We start from the raw sequence: 19481 nt of genomic DNA, 5'->3' as shown, positions 1-19481 counted from the left end.
GCAGCCCCGGTCTCCCTCCCGCGGCGGCCGGGGGGAGGCGGTGCTCGCCCGGTCCCCCCCAGCCGGTGCAGGGGGCTAGCCGAGAGCCGCGGCGAGGGGCCGCTGGGTGCTCGGGATGCTGCGGTCGCCGTGTTTGTTGCGGAGCTGCTGCTCGGTTTAGGGCACCCAGGTCCTGAAGGGGTGGCCGTTGCGCCTTCAAAGCCTTCCCAGAAACGTCCTGTTATTTTATTTTTTATTTTTATCTGACCCGTCATAGGCAGGGCACGCTGACTGATCGAGGTGGGGAAGAAATGAGTTGTTGCTTAAATACTGAAGACTGAGATTAGAAATCAAGGTGTTTGACTGGTTTCAATTTTACAGTCAGCAACGGATGATCTGAGCACACCCAGAGATCTCAATCTACAGGACAGAGCCTGCTTTTTTTTTTTTTTTTTTGCTTTATTCCCCCCCCGCATTGTGAGGGTGTTAAGTGGGAATGTAAACACATGAGCCAGAGGGAAATGCAGAGAGGGTGCTGCGGGGTTGCCAGTAGTCCAGGGATCACTGCCTGGTGAAACATGGCACATCAGTACATCGCAGGCACGTACAGCTGTATGCGACTCGGATCTGTTCAGGATGCACGTAGAAACGGAATGTATATTGAATAAGACATGGGCGGGTTTCAGGGAACGTGAGCCAAAAAAAGAAAAAAAAGAATACAAAAGAAAGTAACGGAATACAAAAAAGTAATAGTTAATAGCTGTAGCCACCTACATGAGAAATATATGTACCTCTCCTTCGCATTTATTCTTCCTGCAAGCAGTTCTGCAAAAGATCGGCTGACATACTAAATCAGACACAGATAATACAGTCTAGGCATGTTTGAGACATACAGTTGAAAACCCACATTTTCAATTCCCAGGAACGAAACAGAAAATTTAAAATACAGTTTTTATTTTTTAAGGTTTGACTAAAAACTCTTCATAAATTTTGCACTGTGTCATACTCAAAATATGAAAAGGAGTTTAGACTCTAAGCTTACTAGTATTCATTTTCAGTGTTCATGAAAGCCTTGTGATGAAACAGTATTTTATCATATAGAAGGGAGGGAGAGGATATGAAATAAAAGGAGTGACATGGAAATAAAACTGCAAAAGCATTCCAGGAGAGTTTAGGTGGCAGAGTATCTATATGTTCTAGTTACCTTAATCCAAGTTCCCTTTGAGACCAGACAAAACCCATGGGTTTAAATTCTGTAATTTCTCAAGGATTTGGAAATGAGGAAATTCAAGCTGGAACACATATTCAGAGTTGAATTTTGCACGTTTCCCATAGTTTTATACATGGAAGAACCCTGCAAACAGACACTGGAAAAACTTTGCCTTTCAGTTTGGACTTAATGCATGTTGTTGTCTGGCACTTAAACACTGGTTATCTGTTCACATTTACCATAAATAATGACTAGAAATGTAACCTGCAAGTAGGTTGTTGAAGTAACTTTTGGAACAGTTTGTTTCTGTTTCCTTCCCCAAGCCCCCTAAGACTTTTTTTTCTTATGGGATTTGTTTGCAATCTGCTAGATGAAGCTCTAAGGCCAGTTTGCCAGATCTAGGGCCGCATCATCATTCAGCACATCTGGAAGTGGTTTATGGGCTCTCATTTCTTCAGTGCAGTGTCTGGACTCCAAACTGTTCCTCAGCAGCAGAGAAAGGAAAGAAACCAGCAGAGAAAGAAAAGAAGACCAGCACAACTCCAAAATAAACTTTGAAGAGTTTGAAAAAGGAACTGAATTTTTAAAGTGTTACTGTGTCCAGTAAGGCCCTTGCGCAGGGCGCTTTAAAGGAGGACGATGGGCAAGGAAGCTTTGGCAAGACTGCTTACAGCTGTGGCCTGTCTAGGATCCAAGTAAATAGCTCTACAGCTCTTCAGGAGAGAGAAGTCCCGAATACTGTGCTGCCTTGAAGAGGTAAAAAGACTAATTAAGCAGGAAATATCTGAGCAGTAGTGTCACTGTTCCTGAACTTTCCCTTCTGCAGCCTTCTGCATTTTGTTACAGGATTTGGCAACTGAGTTAGGGACTGCCAAGTTCCAGGAACTGATGTCTAAATTCAGGAAAAAAGAGGGAAATATTTGCAGAGGAACAAATATTCCCCTCTTTCTCTAAAAATCAATGAGTAATCAATCTGATCTACTGAGACTTAGGAGCTTTGGAGTTTTAGAACTTAAAGTTTTACTGTATGAGAGTCTTTCTGGGTTTGGATTTTAAACTTTAAAACGTGGTGTAATTTATGTTGATTTAATCATCTGTGAAAATATCTTGAAGCTCTGCCCAGCCAAGTTACCTCTTGCAGTGACCATCAGTTTTACTTGTGGTTATCATTACAAATGTTAACTAAAAGACTGTAGTCAGCCCAACTGAAATAATTGGAGATTGTTGTTTAGCTTAAGTGAGGTTAGAAGATTACGCCAAGAGTATAGGGGTTTCTGTTGTCTCTTTTGTTATCTAAATGAGTACCTTTTTAAACGGCTAAGAAGACAATACTTATACGCAGCATGAGAGAAGGATTTTTGAAACGGAAAGTTCTTTTCACTGATACCCTGATTTCCTATTTATGCAAACTAATGCCACATGAAGAGAAGGAGATATTGGAATGTAGATAAGTACTGCAGATGTGAGAACGACTTCTCTCAAAAATATTCTCCTTCTCACTATGATTTAGTCATTTTGGGGGACACTTAAATATATGCAAATATAAATGCTTTGTAAACAAAGTCATGTCTTAGCTCTGTTATATTTTTATTAACATTTAACTTTGTAGTCAAAGTAGAGGCTAATTTAGGATGCTCCCTCAATTTCAGCATTAACCAATGAGACTGAGGCATTTTTCGTGACTCAACTTTCAAGAATTCTTGCTGCTCCACTCTTACTGATTCCTTCTCAAGGAATCGGAATAAACCTTACATATGCATAGAATTGGTAATATATCCTTATCTGTATGTATGGAAACACAGGAAAAAATGGTAGCAACACACATCTACGATAATGGAAGGGTAGACCACACAGTTCCCCTCCCCCTGGAAAAAAAAAGTTGTTTTTTTCATTAACTTCTTGCAAGTTTCTCTAGCTTTTCCTGCAGTTTCAGTACAGCTTCTTAGTTTTTTGAAGCTTGTGAAGGCGAGAATGTCAAAGAAATTCTGCTGAAACAAACTGTGTTCCCAACTGCGAGTTGCTGCCATTGCTGCAGTACAGAGGCAAGAAAAAAGGATTTGCAGCAGAGTCTTACTCTGCTGGAGGAACAGTGAGGAATGTGGACTGGCTAAAGCTGCAAACAGGGTTTAACCAGGGAGGTTTGGGGCAAGAGAAGGGCCATGGTCTTGTCTCAGGTAAACAAGAACACAGCTGTGGGAGCATTTGCAGCTGGATCAGTCTGAGAATCCCTTTCTGATCCAAATGTTTGCATCTTCCATCTTCCGTTTTGCATTTCTGATAAAATTATCTTTAAAGATGAGGGACTATTTCGATTGCTAGTAATGATGCAACACAACAGCCATGTGACCCATTGGTGGCACTTGTGCAATCAGCTGAATCCTTGATTTTGGAACAAGTTCATAGTCAGTTTTTTTTTAGATTTGTGGTGCCAAAGAGCAAAAGGGAAACATTAATGTGTGCTTCCAGAATTCAAGTACATGTTGTGGTTTTCCATAATTCTGTATTTTAGGTATTATGTTCTTTCCTCTAAGGCATAAAGTCCCAGTCACTCTAAGGCCTTGTTTAGAAGTACAGTTGTAGGGAAGGCTACTTAGTTTTCATCAGCATCACAAATAATGTGCTTAAATACTAGCCACTTTACACAAACTCTCCTCTTACTGCTACTATTATTAGAAGGATGCTGCTGTTAGAAAATCTTTTTGCTATTGCTCTGTAATTTTCTTACAGCCTGAAAGACACTGCTCTAATGTAGGGTTTTTGAATATCCCAGCATGAGATGTAGCATTTGTGATTGTTTTTATGGTTTAGGGGAGATCAGAGATAAATGTAAACATATTAAAATGCCCACAGATGCAGTTTGTAAATATTTCTTTGTACATTGTTTTAAAATGTATTTAAAAAAAAATCTTAGTTATTACTGATGTTGATGATTGTACTGAATTTATTAAAATGCTGATCATTTCAACCTATTAAGCAGCTTAAATTAAAATATATAATGGCTGTGATCTGGAATATTAGAGTTATTTGTTCCAAGAAAATTATTTACAAAGATAGAGTTTGGTTTTACTTTTACCAGTTCAACAGTAAAATTTCATGATACAAAAGCATGTCCCTAAAATAACGAACTAGTGTTCACTGCTGATATTCATAATTTTTCTCTCCCCCCTTCCCTTTTTTTTTTCTTTTTATCATAGATCACAGTTCTTATCCAAAAGAACACATGGCTCTTTTGAAGAAAAGTAAGAAAGATTAAAAACATTTCAAATACTGATTGGGCTCATATATTTTTGAAACAGGACGTAGATGTCGTATGCAATTTCTCTTAAAACTTCTGTAATAGTTGCATGCAAATTTATAGCTCTAGTTCTGCAAAATTATGCTTCACACTAATATACCAATAAGCCTTTTCTTGTTAACCAGGTCAGATAAGTATGGCTGCAAAGCTCATTAACTTAAGATTATTCACTGCTTTACTGCATGAGGCATATGGATGGATGTTTGCTTTGTTGGCTAACACCTCTGTTTTAGTTATTACTGACTCGTTCCATAGGTTATCTCATTCTGTTATTACCACTCTGAGGGGGAACATTTGGTCCTTAACTTTCATTCAGTAGTATCACAAAAGCCTTGCTTCCCACTTGACACGGTTATCCATCCCTGTATCTACGTAACGGCATCCTGAAATTTCCCTTCAGGAGTGCAGTTAACTACCAGTTGCCCATGGGGTTGTGCCTAAGAGCGCTGAACCTGCGTTTTTGCAGAATTCTGCAAGTTAATACTGTTGATACTCGCGTTTCAGATGTAGCCCAAAGGAATTTGGGGTTCCCCTCAGCTGCCAGGATCAGTGACTGAAAATGGACCAGTCTGTGCCTTCAGTTATGCACCCAAATCTTCACTGAGGTTAATGCCTGGTTCCTCAGCTGATTCACATCAGTGTAGGCTCAGTGATGCATATGTACCAATTTCAATTTGTTCTCATGCCCATGTCTGGCTAATTTGTCCTTTTGAGTAAAATAGTTCAAAACTTTGTCCCTTTGTTCTTTTGCACACTTTACATGTGTTTATGATGGTGTAAAAGTAACAAAGTAGTCAGAACCAAAGCACTACAGTAACTGATGATGATGGTAATGTATTCCTTACCTGTCCTGCTCTCTGAGCTGTCCTGGTACATACTCTTGTTTGACTTAAGCTTGTACAACAGAGTCTGGTAGGAACTGCAAATCGTAATATACAGTAAGGTCTTGCCTTTTTGCATGTTTTGATTTTGCTAATTAAAGCACTTGTGTCAAAATGTGTATGTGTTTTCAAGTATTTTGGAACATACCTACTTTCAGTGGCATGCTGGGTTTATTTTTGTAGTACTTTTAGAATTTTCCTCAAATACACATTGAAGATCTGAATGTTGAAATCAGCTACAATTTTTTTAGTGTTTGAAGATTTATCAAGGAAGTGTGGGAGACAGAGACAGCTAGGTAAAAATAATTCTTGAAGTCTCATGGTGATAAACAAACAACAAAGTAGCCAAGAAAAGAAAGTGCCAGGCTCCTAATAATATTCACAAACATGTAAATTTCCTAGTATGGATAGCCCTTATGTATCGGGTGCTTAGTGATTTAGCGAGCCAATGATCCATGAAATATAGATATTTAGAAATAATTGCAACAGGGGAGAGATACTGTTATGTTTCTAAATATATCTTACAAGAGTTTTACATTTTTTAAGTTTGATCAAATAGCAAGAGAAAGGAGAATCTGATAAAAAACAGTAAATACAGAATATGGTATATACCGGCTGCATACTTATAAAAATACAGGTTTCGGGGCAGTTAGTACTCAGCTTTTATACAGATTGTTAATAAATTCTCCCTTTTGTTTCAGTTAACCAGATCTTACTGTTACTTCTTGTTTTAACTGTGTGTGCCATTCTGTATAACAAAGTTCACAAGGTGCCATCTTCATTAAAGAATGAAACAGGTAATTAACTTCTGTTTCATTTATGTTCTTGTGCTATATTCCTTATTGCTTCATCTGAGCAGTGTTTTTTCTTCATGTTTGCCCAGCAGTAGCTGGGTTACTTATGCCGTTGCAAATGGACTGCGATGCAGAACTTTTTGTTTCCAAATTCCTTGGTTAGAATAGTCATAGTAATGACTAAGAAGTGCCATTCTGATTCAAATTTTTATTCAGCTGTCGCTGACATAATGGAAGCTGTGTATATCCTTATTTGTGCTGAACACTAATGGAGTTTCCAAGTGATAACAAAAATTGATCAGAACTTGCCCCTTTGGGAATATGATTGGCCTACCAGTTCTTTTCAGATAAATCGTCAAACCTCAACATAATCTACAGCAGAAGTTTTTGCTGGAACATTTATAGTAACAGAAACCTGTTAGAGTTGAAACAGTTGGACTAGTATGCAATGTTATATTAATAGCCTATTCTCTGCTCCCAAGAGAAACAAAATTTGGTATAAACAATTTTTATTCCATTATAGTTTTCTTGTGGCTCTTACGAGGTTAACGGTCATATGCTTCAACCAGTATAGATCTATCCATGCAAGTTCTATATTTTGATCACTGTTAGGGGAAAAATCTTCCTTAGCATTAATGTGAACTGTTACCAGTACTGTTTCTAGAGGGTTTTTTTTTTTTTTTAATCATTAGCAGCTTCCAGCTAGTACAAAATTTTGCACTATTCCTTTCTGGCCTGCTTCCCAAAGAAGTGAAGCTCATGCAGTTGCACTATGTTCTCCACTTACTTCTTTCCCTTGACAGCTTTGGAACCTGTTGTTCAGTTTAAACTAAATATAACTGACAGAAATAGAAGTCTCACAGCTATTGACACTCCTATAGGTTTAATGTGAATAAGCAGCTAAATGGAGGACAGACTGAATTGTCGCCCCTGCTGAGGAAAACATTCAGAGAACTCAGTTGTTATGTATTCTGTTTGGAGGCATTCAACTGTCCAGTCAACCTGCCTGTGGTTCTGGATTAGCTACAGCTCATGCTGTGTGTCTTTCCAGGTGGGGATACGTATTGAATGTGGTAAGGAAATGGGGTGGTTGTGATATGGTTCCACTGCTTATGGAACTTCATACTCATTCATATGACCCATATTCATATATCATATAAAAAGATGCTTAATTCTCTATAATAACGTGTAGTTATGTTGCTTATAGTTGATTTGGAGAGTCCTGAGGAAATGGAAGAAGAAATTCCGGTCGTAATCTGCGCTGCTGCAGGCAGAATGGGCGCAGCTATAGCAGCGATCAGTAGCATCTACAGCAACACCGAGGCAAATGTTTTGTTCTATGTAGTTGGGCTGAAGAATACCATCCCACATATTCGGTATATACCACGGTTATCTCCTGCTGTAGTTAGGACCGGGTTGTTGTTCTCCTTAGCATAGGCATACAGACTTCAGAGGATTTTTCAGGAAAACATTTCTCCTTTTTGTTTAAGTAGTGATATCGATAGCCATCCCCAGGGTCCCCTATGTGTAGGAAAAGGGACCTTTTTGCCCTACTTGAGGCACTGACTGGTGTAAAGGGGCATGAAATAGCCAGACCATGTCCAAACCTATGCCCACCTGCTGTCTGTAGTTCAGCTGCAGAAGAGAAAGCCTGTAGTAGGATGATGGTGTATACAAGCTTTTTTGTCACAGTCCTGCTTTGTGGCTCTGCACTTATTCCTCACCTGGGGTTGTGCCTTAAACTTAGGAGCAGAAAAGCCTTCTGTCTAAAGTAATCCCAGGGAAGAGGGAGTGGTACAAATAGTTATAAATAGAGGCTCAAAGTTGCTCGTAATGAAAACATCTTTGAGTGTTAAAATTTGCAAATATAGTCTGAAAGAGTGTGAATGAGAGACTGAGGGTGTGAATCAAAATGAAAGCAGAGAGTCTGGCTTCCTGAGGAGTTCTCACCTCTGACTTACTGCACTTATATAGGCCTTGTACCCACAGTTTCAGTGTCAAAATGAAAGGATGTAATGAGTGGGGTTCCACAGGGAGCTTCTCCAGTGTAGTTCATTAATAACCTGGATGACGGAGTGGAGAATATGCTCTGTGAATCTGCAGTTGGCCTGAAGCTGGGAGAGAGTGTAGGTATATTGAAGAACAGGATAAGAGCTGAAAACAAACCATTCATGATGAGTTGGAAAAATTACATGTAAAAAGTGATGAAATTCAGTAGGGATAATGTCAAGGCAATAACTGTAGGTAGGAATAGCTGATTGTATTGTCTCAGGGTGAAGAATGAGTTCAGTAACAATTCTTTGGAAAACTATGGAATTATGACTGACTACAGAACTGACTACATTGATGCAAAAAAGGCAAACATCATAGTGGGCTATGCATGTGAACGTAGATCTGAGGAAATTTTTTCTAATCTTCTTGACATGATTAGCACATCAGCAAAAGCGTGGCATTTAGTTTCGTGTGTCTTACTTCAGGTAAGATTGAGAAGAGAGGACAGAGGAGAGCAACAAACAATGTGAAGAAATTTGTGAAAAAATATTGAAAGAATTTAGTTTGTTTAGTCTAAAGGAAATAAAGTTTAGAGGTGATTTGGCAATCGTCTTCAAGGACGTAAAAATCTGTGCAAAAGAGAGAAAGCTTTCTGTACAGCAGATAGGATAAGAAGAAAATGGTCTTTAGTTATAGCAAGAAAGGTTAGGAAAATAGTATTTAATGTTAGGGATGGTGAAGGATGGGTTGGGCAATATGTGGAATCTCTGTTTTGGGCAGTTTTTTTTTTTTTAAGGAACATCTTAAACGAATGTCTGTGTGCAATAGCTGTAGATGTAATAGATTCTGTTTTGGGGTGGGATAGATCAAGTGAGCTTCCAAGGTCTATTATTCTCTTATGAGTCCATGAATTTAATATTAGAAGTACTTGCCACACTCTGTAATATTCTTTCCTTGCTTCTTGTCCATCACAGAAAATGGATTGAAAATTCTAAATTGAAAGAAATAAAATTTAAGATTGTGGAATTCAACCCGATGGTACTAAAAGGAAAAATCAGACAAGACGCATCGCGCCCTGAGCTACTGCAGCCTGTGAGTAAACAAACACCTCATAACAACTTTACAGGGTTTTAATGCTCATTACAGGCTTTAAAATGTCCTAGATCTCTATTCCATTGTAGAGGAGAGGTGTGACCCCAGAGAAGCCATATCAGTTCTAAATGCTGAGCCCTCACTCAAAAAGGAAAAGTACATTGTAACAAGCTCCTTGCAACTTGTCTGTCTGGTTGGGAACCTCTGGTTGGTAATACCTTATGCTATTTGGTAGCATAAACTTGGTGTTTTAAATGTAGTGTAACTTTAAGAGTATATTCACAATTTATCGGAGGAAAGATCTAGAAATGTTCTTTGTGCCTCCATGATGCTGAGCTGGCTGCATCCTGCTGATCTCTAGGCTTCATTCAGAGGGTAAAGACTGATGTAAATATTGTTGGCTGTCTGTAATCACGGTGTACTGACAGAATCAAGGACTTCCAGCATTCAAGGAAGCTGCAGTAGAGAACAGAAAAAGGCAAATCACGTGTCAGAAATTATTAGGAATAGAAGTGAGAACCAAAAAGAGAACGTCATTATGCCACAATATGAATCCATGGTTTGCCACTGCCCTGAATACTATGTGCAGTTTTAGTCTCCTCACCTCAAAAGGATATAGTACTCCTGGAAAAGGCTCAAATCTGTTAAGAAAGTTTACATTCATTGCCCTTTTCTAAACTTCTACATATCAAATATATGGAAAATATTCCATACAAGGAATGACTGAGTGGGTTAAAACTTTTCAGCCTGGAAATGTGATTTCAAGCCCAGAAAATAAGAGGTCTACAAAATTGAACGGCATAGAGACGTGAATAGGGGATGATTGCTCACTGTCTCTTCCAATACAAGAACTAACAGCCATTAAATTAAAATAGTAGGAGTCACAGTCAGAACAATCAAGACATGTTGCATGTTTTTCATGCGATGAGTGCTAAACCTGTAGAGCTCCTTGCTGAAAGATCCTGTGAATGTAAAAAATGTACCTGGATTCGGTGGGGACTGAGGTTTTTATCCAGTCAGACCACATCTGGTTCAAGAAATCCCCTGAGCTTGAAAATATCTGAAAACTAGGAGAGTACTTGAAGCAACTTTTCTACATGCTTCCTCTGTTCTTAATTTTCTCTGAGCATCTGCTAAGGACCACTGTTGAAGACAGGTACTGGGTAAAACGGTCTGAATCAGTGTGATTGTTCATATGTTCTTAGTCTCTTTTCCCTCTGCTATATTCTTTATTGTTATTGCAGACATCACTATTCCACCTCTGTGCCACCAGTCAAATCATTCCTCTAGAGTGGAATGATTGCTGTGTTCATTTTGAAGTTTTTTGTATGAAGTACGTTGTAAAAAGCAATTGTAAAGTTAGGGTCATAGTAAATAAAATAGGGAATAGTAATGGGATCGAGATACTGGTAAACTGTGGAGGGAGGAAGCAAATGATAGTTGGCTAGCGCTCAATGAAGAGAGAAACCAAAACTGTATGTTAACAGTGACAGAAGAAGCTTGAGACTAGTGCATCAAACTTTTGTCATTTAGTCCTTACCTTTTTTTTTTTTTTTGCTTTATAGCTGAACTTTGTTCGATTTTATCTCCCCTTGCTTATTCAGAAACATGAGAAAGTCATATACTTGGATGATGATGTCATTGTGCAAGGTAAGATGTCATCTGAAAAACAGTTTCCAGCAGAATTAAAATAAAAGTGAAACAGTTTACAGTTGCCTGGAAATATGAGATATAATGGAAACTGAGGAAATTGTTAGGAATGTTGCACTCCGGAAAACTATGAATTATCTGTTTGTTTGTTTGTTTGTTTGTTTAAAGGGAAGTCTGAAGAACATTTTGTCTCCAGATATCTTTTAGATGTTTGATTTTGATCAAAATGACATGTATAGGTTTTCATTGTAATTGAATTTGGTCAATTGCTGAGAGATATAATAGGTTTTACTAAGAGGCTATTTATCATTAAATGCATGACTTGGCTTTCCTGTTAGCATTTGAACTCCTACAAATGCTAGTAGTGCCTTATCCAGAATAGGTATTTATTCTTGAGAGCAAGAGGAGTTTATTCAAATAAAAGAGTTAAAATTCTGAATCCTGAAAGTGTGATTTTGAGCATCTTCAGCTCAGACTCCATAGCAACTTGCAGAATTCCCATCAACGTTTTCAGAGTTCCCTACGCAAGTGAGAGCAGTCAGAAGACATTCAAATCCTGAAAAATCCTTTTGTTTCCATAGAAAGAAATCTAATTAGAGGCACAGCCATTTTTTGAAGATGAATTTCTTTCCTTTTTTTTTTTCCTCCTCAGCTTCCTTTCTTAGTGTATTTTGCTATTTCTCTGGAGAGCTGTTGTCTTCCCTTGCCTTATCATTTTTCTTTACTTCAGCTCATTTCTGTTTTGCTTTTGCTTTTACAACATCTTTTAACCATGACAAACAAAAACATTTTACATATGCTTGTTAAACATTAAAGTGAGATTCCAATGAAAATTTGCCTTGATAAGGAATGAGGATAAGTACAATAAACTTTTTGGCCTAATCAATCTTTGCTTAAGAACATTAAGATCAGTGAACTTACACTGGAGAAAAGTTTTATTTTGTTTTCCACCACTTCTCTGCAGCTTTCCATAGTTTCATCTCTTTAGTGGCAGATTTCAGAACATCTGCACTTAAAGGGACTGCTGTTGTCTGCTTTATAAAATTTGATTAATCTGCTCTGTCTTATTTTCATTTACAATAAACTTCATAATACAGTTTCTTCAACATTAAGCTTTTGGGGAAGAATAAAATGGATTTCATTTATACATGTGTATTTCCAGTGGTCACCTTGGCTTTTTGCTTTTGTTATTCTGTCTGTCAGCAATGGGTAACAGCAATATTTAAGTCTTATAAAAAGTTCTTAAAGTCTTTACTTACACTGTGATTTCACGAACACTTTAAGCTCACCCCCAGCATCCCTCCTCCTGCACAGACATTCACTAGAAATATGATTACTTTTGATCCACATTAGTTCCCTGGTAGGATTCAAATCAGTGTTTCAGCACAAAAGAAACGGGTGGCTGGGAGCAGAGGAGAGGTGGGGCGTTCTCGTTCTTTGGGGGTGTCAGCTTATATCAGTCAATAGCATTTGTGGAACCGCAGGCTAAAGGTGCAGTTTCACATTAGTGCTAAGGGCAGGCTGCTGCCTACGGAAGTGGTCTCTCCGGTCCCCAGGCAGCTCCTGTTACTTCTCTTGTGTCATAGCTAGCAGTCGGGCAGCTGCAGAATAAAGCTGATTCAGCTGGTTGACCTGGCAGAAAACGAGCTATGCAAAAAAAAAAAAAAAAAATCTTTTTTTTTTCCCCCTCTTTGCTTCAGCCAGCCTAACCAAGCTCACCCTTGGGCCATGCTGCCATAGGGCCTAGCAGAAGGGAATGAAGCTGGGCCTAGGACGGTAGAGGCAAAGGGAGGGAGCCTCTGTTTTGGCAGTGGCTCCCCGTGTCTTAACTGTAACACAAGACTGCTCTCTATCAGATGCCTGTGGAAGTGAATGGGAGTTTTGACAGGGTAAGGAGTGAATGTGGTTTTCAGATTTTAACTCTGGGACTGTTTTTTTTTTTGGTCAATTGCTTTTTGCAAAGCAGTGAGAATAAACATACTGAATTCCAGAATTTTTGTTTGATTTTTTTTCTTTTCTTGTAATTTATATTTTGAAAAGCAGAAGCTGTTTAGAATCAGGAGGAAATGCTTATTAAGGCATGTCAATCTTGAACTATAAGTAAGTGTCCCATTAATTCAAATTCTGTTTTTTTGGTGGGACATGAATCCTATCCCAAGTTTTTCAGTGAGCGGGTGAGCGGATGATTAAATATTCTCTGCTTATTTCAGAAATGGCATTTCCAGTATTTGCAGTATGGGAAATGTTTCCAGTTACTAGTCCTTTATTGAGGTTTTCCAGTGATAGCAGCTTTACTTTATTGTGGTCTAGCTATGGCAGTGCTCAACTCATGCTCATGAGCCATATGTTGCCTTCCAAGATAATTAATCTTACTTGCGACCCATGGCCAGCAGCAAGGCAGGGAAGAGCAGTGATCATGGCTGCAGAGTTCCTTAGTTACTGTAGCAGCACAGTGCCACCACTGTACTTCCCACATACCCAGAAATTTTGTCACCTCATGGGTATGTGCTAGTCAGATGATGAGGAAGATGGCATGTGTTATGTATCTCCCTGCATCAGAAAGGAGCTGAGTGGCCTGCCAAGCTGGAAGGGTATGGTCAAGTGTGACAGGAATGTTTCAACTGGCCAGTGCTCATCTGTCAGTGCTGGGAATCCAGGTATCTTGCTAGGAGGTATAGGCACAACAGCATCAGGAAAAATCTGGTCTGTGCAGGAGACAATAGTGGTGTTTTTGAGAGGCTGAGGAGGTTGAGAAAAATTGCCCGTGCCCTCCTTCTCCAAAGGTGAACTCTATGAATGCATAACTGTGCATCCAGGCTGCTTACCAGTGTAATCAGCTTTCGCTTTAGCTGATTTTGGGCATTCAGTCTAGAACATGGATGCATTAAATACTGATGATAATATCTAAAGATAGAACTTAGACATCCATTTATAGGACTCAAATATGAAAATTGTGCTATGTAGCAAAATTCAGCCTTCGTTAACATCTAGGCTATCCCCTAAAATTGGTAGGTTTGTAAGTAACATATGAGAGCAGAAGTTATCCTAACCAGTGTGTAGCAGTGAAGCAGGTTTGTTCTTATGCTTTTGACCTTTCTGTAATCAGGTGACATCCAAGAACTCTACGATACTAAGTTAGCTCCTGGACATGCTGCAGCTTTCTCAGATGACTGTGATCTGCCTTCTACACATGAAATGGTTAGAAGTGTAGGGATGCAGGTAAGACATCATTTTGAAATCCTAATCGTGAATATATTTACCCACAAATGTAACACAATTTTACACATTTTCTCCAAAGTGAAAAGTTTAACTTTTTTGGATAAATACATAATAGTTTTACAGGTAATTGAGAAGAACAACTTTCTCTAATAATTCTGTAATAATACTGTGCTATGCAGAATTGTTTCCTGTGATAGTTTAAAGCTTGATTGCTCTTTAGATTCTACTACATTATGTTTGGTATTTTACTAAATCCATTTTGCTGTCAGTGGATCATGAACACTTATGCAATATCTAATGAAGACAACGCATGATATTGTGTGAGTCAAATTAATAGGGAACTACAGGCCAGTCAGCTTCACCTCGATCCCTGGAAAAATGATGGAACAGCTCATTCTGGATGCCATCTCTAAGCATGTGAAGGATAAGAAGGTGATCAGGAGTAGTCAGCATGGATTCACCAAGGGGAAATCATGCTTAATGAACCTGATAGCCTTCTGTGATGGGATGACTAGCTGGGTAGATGAGGGGGGAGCAGTAGATGTTGTCTACCTTGACTTCAGTAAGGCTTTTGGCGCTGTCTCCCGTAACATCCTCATAGGCAAGCTCAGGAAGCGCGGGATAGATGAGCAGACAGTGAAGTGGATTGAGAACTGACTGAAAGGTAGAGCTCAGAGGATTGTGCTCCATGGTGCAAAGTCTAGTTGGAGGCCTGTAGCTAGCGGTGTCCCCCAGGGGTCACAATACTGGGTCCAGTCTTGTTCAACCTCTTCATCAGTGACCTGGATGAAGGGACAGAGTGCACCCTCAGCAAGTTTGCTGACGATACAAAACTGGGAGGAGTGGCGGATACACCAGAGGGCTGTGCTGCCATTCAGAGAGACCTGGACAGGCTGGAGAGATGGGCAGAGAGGAACCCCATGAAGTTCAACAAAGGCAAGTGCAAAGTCCTTCACCTAGGGAGGAATAACCCCATGCACCAGTACAGGCTGGGGGCTGACCTGCTGGAAAGCAGCTCTGAGGAGAAGGACCTGGGGGTCCTGGTGGACAGCAGGTTGACCATGAGGCAGCAATGTGCCCTTGTGGCCAAGAAGGCCAGTGGTATCCTGGGTTGCATTAGGAAGAGTGTTGCCAGCAGGTCAAGGGAGGTGATCTTCCCCCTCTACTCAGCCCTGGTGAGGCTGCATCTGGAGTACAAGAGAGACATGGAGCTACTGGAGCAAGTCCAGCAGAGGGCTACTAAGATGATTAAGGGACTGGAGCATCTCTCTTATGAGGAAAGACTGAGAGAGCTGGGCCTGTTCAGCCTGGAGAAGAGAAGGCTGAGGGGGGATCTTATCAATGTGTACAAGTATCTAAAGGGAGGATGTAGAGAGGATGGGACCAGACTCTTTTCAGTGGTGCCCAGCGAAGGACGCGAGGCAACGGGCACAAACTGAAACACAGGAAGTTCCATCTGAACATGAGGAAAAACTTCTTCACAGTGAGGGTGACAGAGCACTGGAACAGGTTGCCCAGAGAGGTTGTGGAGTCTCCTTCTCTGGAGATATTCAAAACACACCTGGATGCAATCCTGTGCAATGTGCTCTAGGTGACCCTGCTTGAGCAGGGGGGTTGGACTAGATGATCTCCAGAGGTCCCTTCCAACCTCAACCATTCTGTGATTCTGTGAAATTTGGAGTGAAGCTCAGGAAAATAGTGTTTGAAGGCTAATTCCTGAGTTGAATTCCCCAGAATTGTCACTGAGTTCCTGTACCATTACACTGTACAAGTGTGGTGCTACATCATTTAGAGTAAGCTACAGAAAGACAAAAATGTGGTGAGGAAAAAGCCCTGTAGAACTCTCATGGAGCAATATTGTGGAAAAAGTAATTCCGTAGCTTGGAGTGTCCTGTCTTTCAGCCTTGTGGCTTGTATGGAAATCAAGACAGGTAATCATCATCCAAAAACTCAGTTTTGGGAGCTCATGTTTAGTCTCTGTGTATGAGTGGTATGTAGATGCATCTACTCATATCTGTATAGATACTAAGAGGGGATAAATATTTTAATTTTCTTTCTTTCAAGAACACATACATGGGATTTCTGGACTACAGAAAGCAAGTAATTAGAGACCTTGGCATCAGCCCTAGCACCTGCTCCTTTAATCCTGGAGTATTTGTTGCTAACATTACTGAATGGAAGCATCAACGAATTACGAAGCAGTTGGAAAAGTGGATGCAAAGAAATGTGGAGTATGTATAGACATCTAGCTTTGCACTTTAATATTACTTTTAGAACTCAGTTTACAACCTAATTTTCTGTTTTTGGGGTTTTTTTTTTTTGAAATTCTTAAAAGTTAGTAACTCTAAACAATCTTTCATTGAGAGATCATAAAGCGAAGAAACTCATGTTCCAGAATTTCTATCTGCTTAAATTTGACCAATCGTGTAACGTAAAATGATCACCTGGAATTTTAGTCTTGTGCTTAATCACAAGCCACACATAATCCTGAGCGACACTGGGAACACATGGTTCCTGTTTTGGGTGACTGACCTCTTTGGGATCATGCTACCTACGCTCTTCCCTTCCTGAAGCTGCTTTAGAGAGGAAGGGATGTTTCCGTGTTTGTGTGGGGTCCCTCCTATTGTAATGCCAACCAAACTGCAAATGGACATTACATTTCTTAAATACCAACAGAAAACACTTCTTTCTCCATAGATGGACCAGAATTGACATAAAAGATGCATTTTCGGCATTGACCATGAATAGGTCATGAAAACAGTGAAACAATCAGTATTCATTTTTGATGTCAGTTCACTGTAAAACCAGATTTAAAATTTGACATTTACTTTCTTTCTCTGCACAGGATTAAGCTTAAGTGTAGTAAAGCTAAATTGAAACTGAACAGCTTGAGTTTTTGGATTACATCCATTTCTTGTTATTTTCACAAATGAACAAAGGGAGGAAGACATAAAAGATCTACATATGAATGAAAAGACAGACTTCTATTCTCTCTCTCTCTGCTTGTATGACATATTCTGTTATGCTTTTTTGCATTTTGAAAAACATCCATGAATACTACCGCAAATTGTATCTAGAAAGATGATTTATTTTATATATATTTTTAGCTGGCTTTTCAAACTACAGTGAGGCAAATTGCTTAATGAGCAGTTGAAACCTGGATTTTTTTGAGAGAAGGTTATGGCTTTTTATGCTGCATCCTCTAAGCATGTCTCAGATTCTTCTCAGGTTTCCTCCTTGTTGGGCTAGGCTGGTGGCATGATGTGTTATAGCTGGTGCAGCTTCTCCCATGTACTGACTGTCTAGGCTTTAAGCACCTTGTGGCTGGACAGCTGGCTGCCATCTCTTAAAGCCTCTCCCTGCTGTAATTTGGCTTTATCTGGCTATGGATTTTTCACAAAACTTGTAGGAAATTAGTATCCTTCAGGTGTTAGTTTATATCCTTATGCCCCTCTGCCAGATTTGACTTGAAGATGACCTATAGGTTTAAAAGTTGGGGGTTGGGGAAGGAAGATGAAGGGAATGGAAGAGTGGCAACTATATAAATTTCCTTAAAAAAAACCCAAACAGATGTTAAAATATGTTTACAGCACTTCCTTTATATTAGCTGCTTTTTTCTACTGTAAACATTGTCAGCCTTTTATAAATAGATATAGATATGGCACACTATAGATATTGTGTGCCATGAATTGGCTTCACGTTGAGTCTGACTCTCAATATGTGTTCGATAGTAACAATTTACTCAGTAGGAACTGGAGTTGAAAATACAAGCACTTAACAGCATTAGAAAGGGATATACTGAAAAAACAGTCTGTTCATTTTGAATTTTGCCAGAATATTTATAATCATCTGATTTTATACTAAAAATATTTTTCTTTGATTGAGGTTTTGAACACTTCTTGCCTTCTCTCTTTCCCTTTGCAGGGAGAATCTGTACAGCAGCGCCCTGGGGGGAGGTGTGGCCACCTCTCCAATGCTGATTGTATTTTATGGGAAGCATTCTACTATTAATCCTATGTGGCACATAAGGCATCTTGGTAAGTTTAACTTTCCAACATTTGCCTTGGGAACTAAATAAAGTGAGAGGTGTTAAAGTTCCAATACAGAACTTTACATTACTTTAACTCAATACATTACTTCATACCTCAGCTCCAGAGCATGTAATCTATGCTTATTTCTTTTCTTCTGATACTCAACAGTAGTCTTGTCTTCTTCAGGATAGTGCAGAATGTCTATGGATATTGTTATGCAAACATCTTAAGAAGTCAAGTAAACTAAATGGTTGCACTCCCGCAAGAAAAATACGTAATGGTCATTTAATTGGATTTAAAAAAAGGAAAAAAAAACCCCAAAAAACAAATACTAGGACAAAGTTTCATGATTAAAGACCAACTAACCTATATTGTCATAAACCAGAGAAAGAATATATGTAAAGTCTGAATAGAGGCAAAGACTGACAATCAGACACTTTTTTGGTAGACGGAGTGAAAGAATATGAGATCCCTGGGGTGGTGGTGGTGTTATTCAGGAGATAGAGTTAGTATTTACCTGGAAAAGGGATAATGGCTTAGTTGTTTTAGTAAAACGAATATTAGGATTTTTTTTTAAGCCTCAGCTGTGCTAAAATGCTGAAATGTTAAAACTATTGACATTTTACATTTCAAATTGAGGAAAAAAAGGTATGAAGTTCAAAAAAGCTACTTTATTTATTACCATACAATTTGTCATCTATACTAATAATAAACCATACTAATTAGATTTGGACTTAAATTCACAGGATTTTTTTTTTGGGGGGGGGGGGAGTGTCTTTCTTTTCTTTTCTTTCTTTTTTTTTTTTTTTGAATATCACTCCATAGCATCTTCCATTATTGAAAACTAAATTTTTTTTATGTTCCCGTGCAGGTTGGAGTCCTGATACTCGCTATTCAGAGCATTTTCTTCAAGAAGCAAAATTACTTCACTGGAATGGAAGATATAAACCTTGGGACTATCCCAGTGTTCACACTGATCTCTGGGAAAACTGGTTTATTCCTGACCCCTCAGGGAAGTTCAAATTAGCTCGTCCTGAAAGCTGATACTGAAAACACTTTAATGCATTCATATACCATATGGTGCAGTATGCGGTAATTGGAGATAGAGTCTGTCAAATTGTATAATTAACTGATTTTAAAAAACAAAGTATTTGTTAAATAGTGCTATAAACTGATCATCAGTTATATGTGCTTATGGGTGGAGAGGGGGTGGAGCAATAGCTATGCAATTCAGATTATCTTGACTTTCAAGTAAGTTGAAGAAACAAATTTACTTGACAATGAAGTACTTTCATTAAACATTTACAAATGTGAAATTCAGTGCCAGACAATGTGTTT

General features: G+C 39.1%; 1 protein-coding gene across 1 annotated transcript; it reads left to right on the top strand.

Moving 5' to 3' along the window:
- Nucleotides 1-1625: 1625 nt before the first annotated feature.
- Nucleotides 1626-19459, top strand: GLT8D2 (glycosyltransferase 8 domain containing 2). Its single transcript, XM_013947733.2, has 10 exons — nucleotides 1626-1945; nucleotides 4384-4428; nucleotides 6067-6162; nucleotides 7367-7535; nucleotides 9126-9243; nucleotides 10809-10893; nucleotides 14000-14112; nucleotides 16177-16343; nucleotides 18037-18149; nucleotides 19015-19459. The coding sequence occupies exons 2-10, from the start codon at nucleotides 4410-4412 to the stop codon at nucleotides 19185-19187; spliced, it is 1053 nt and encodes a 350-aa protein (XP_013803187.2). The 5' UTR covers nucleotides 1626-1945; nucleotides 4384-4409; the 3' UTR covers nucleotides 19188-19459.
- The last annotated feature ends 22 nt before the right edge of the window (nucleotides 19460-19481 follow it).

The sequence above is a fragment of the Apteryx mantelli genome, chromosome 1, assembly GCF_036417845.1.
Source record: "Apteryx mantelli isolate bAptMan1 chromosome 1, bAptMan1.hap1, whole genome shotgun sequence".
Classification (NCBI taxonomy): Eukaryota; Metazoa; Chordata; class Aves; order Apterygiformes; family Apterygidae; genus Apteryx; species Apteryx mantelli.
The sequence above is the reverse complement of the archived record's forward strand: the minus strand, read 5'-3'. Positions and strand labels throughout refer to the sequence as shown.

Coding starts and splice junctions, on each gene's coding strand:
- GLT8D2 (XM_013947733.2), top strand. Junction 14,113..16,176: donor TTAGAAGTGTAGGGATGCAG/GTAAGACATCAT, acceptor CTTTCTTTCAAG/AACACATACATGGGATTTCT. Junction 16,344..18,036: donor TGGATGCAAAGAAATGTGGA/GTATGTATAGAC, acceptor TTCCCTTTGCAG/GGAGAATCTGTACAGCAGCG.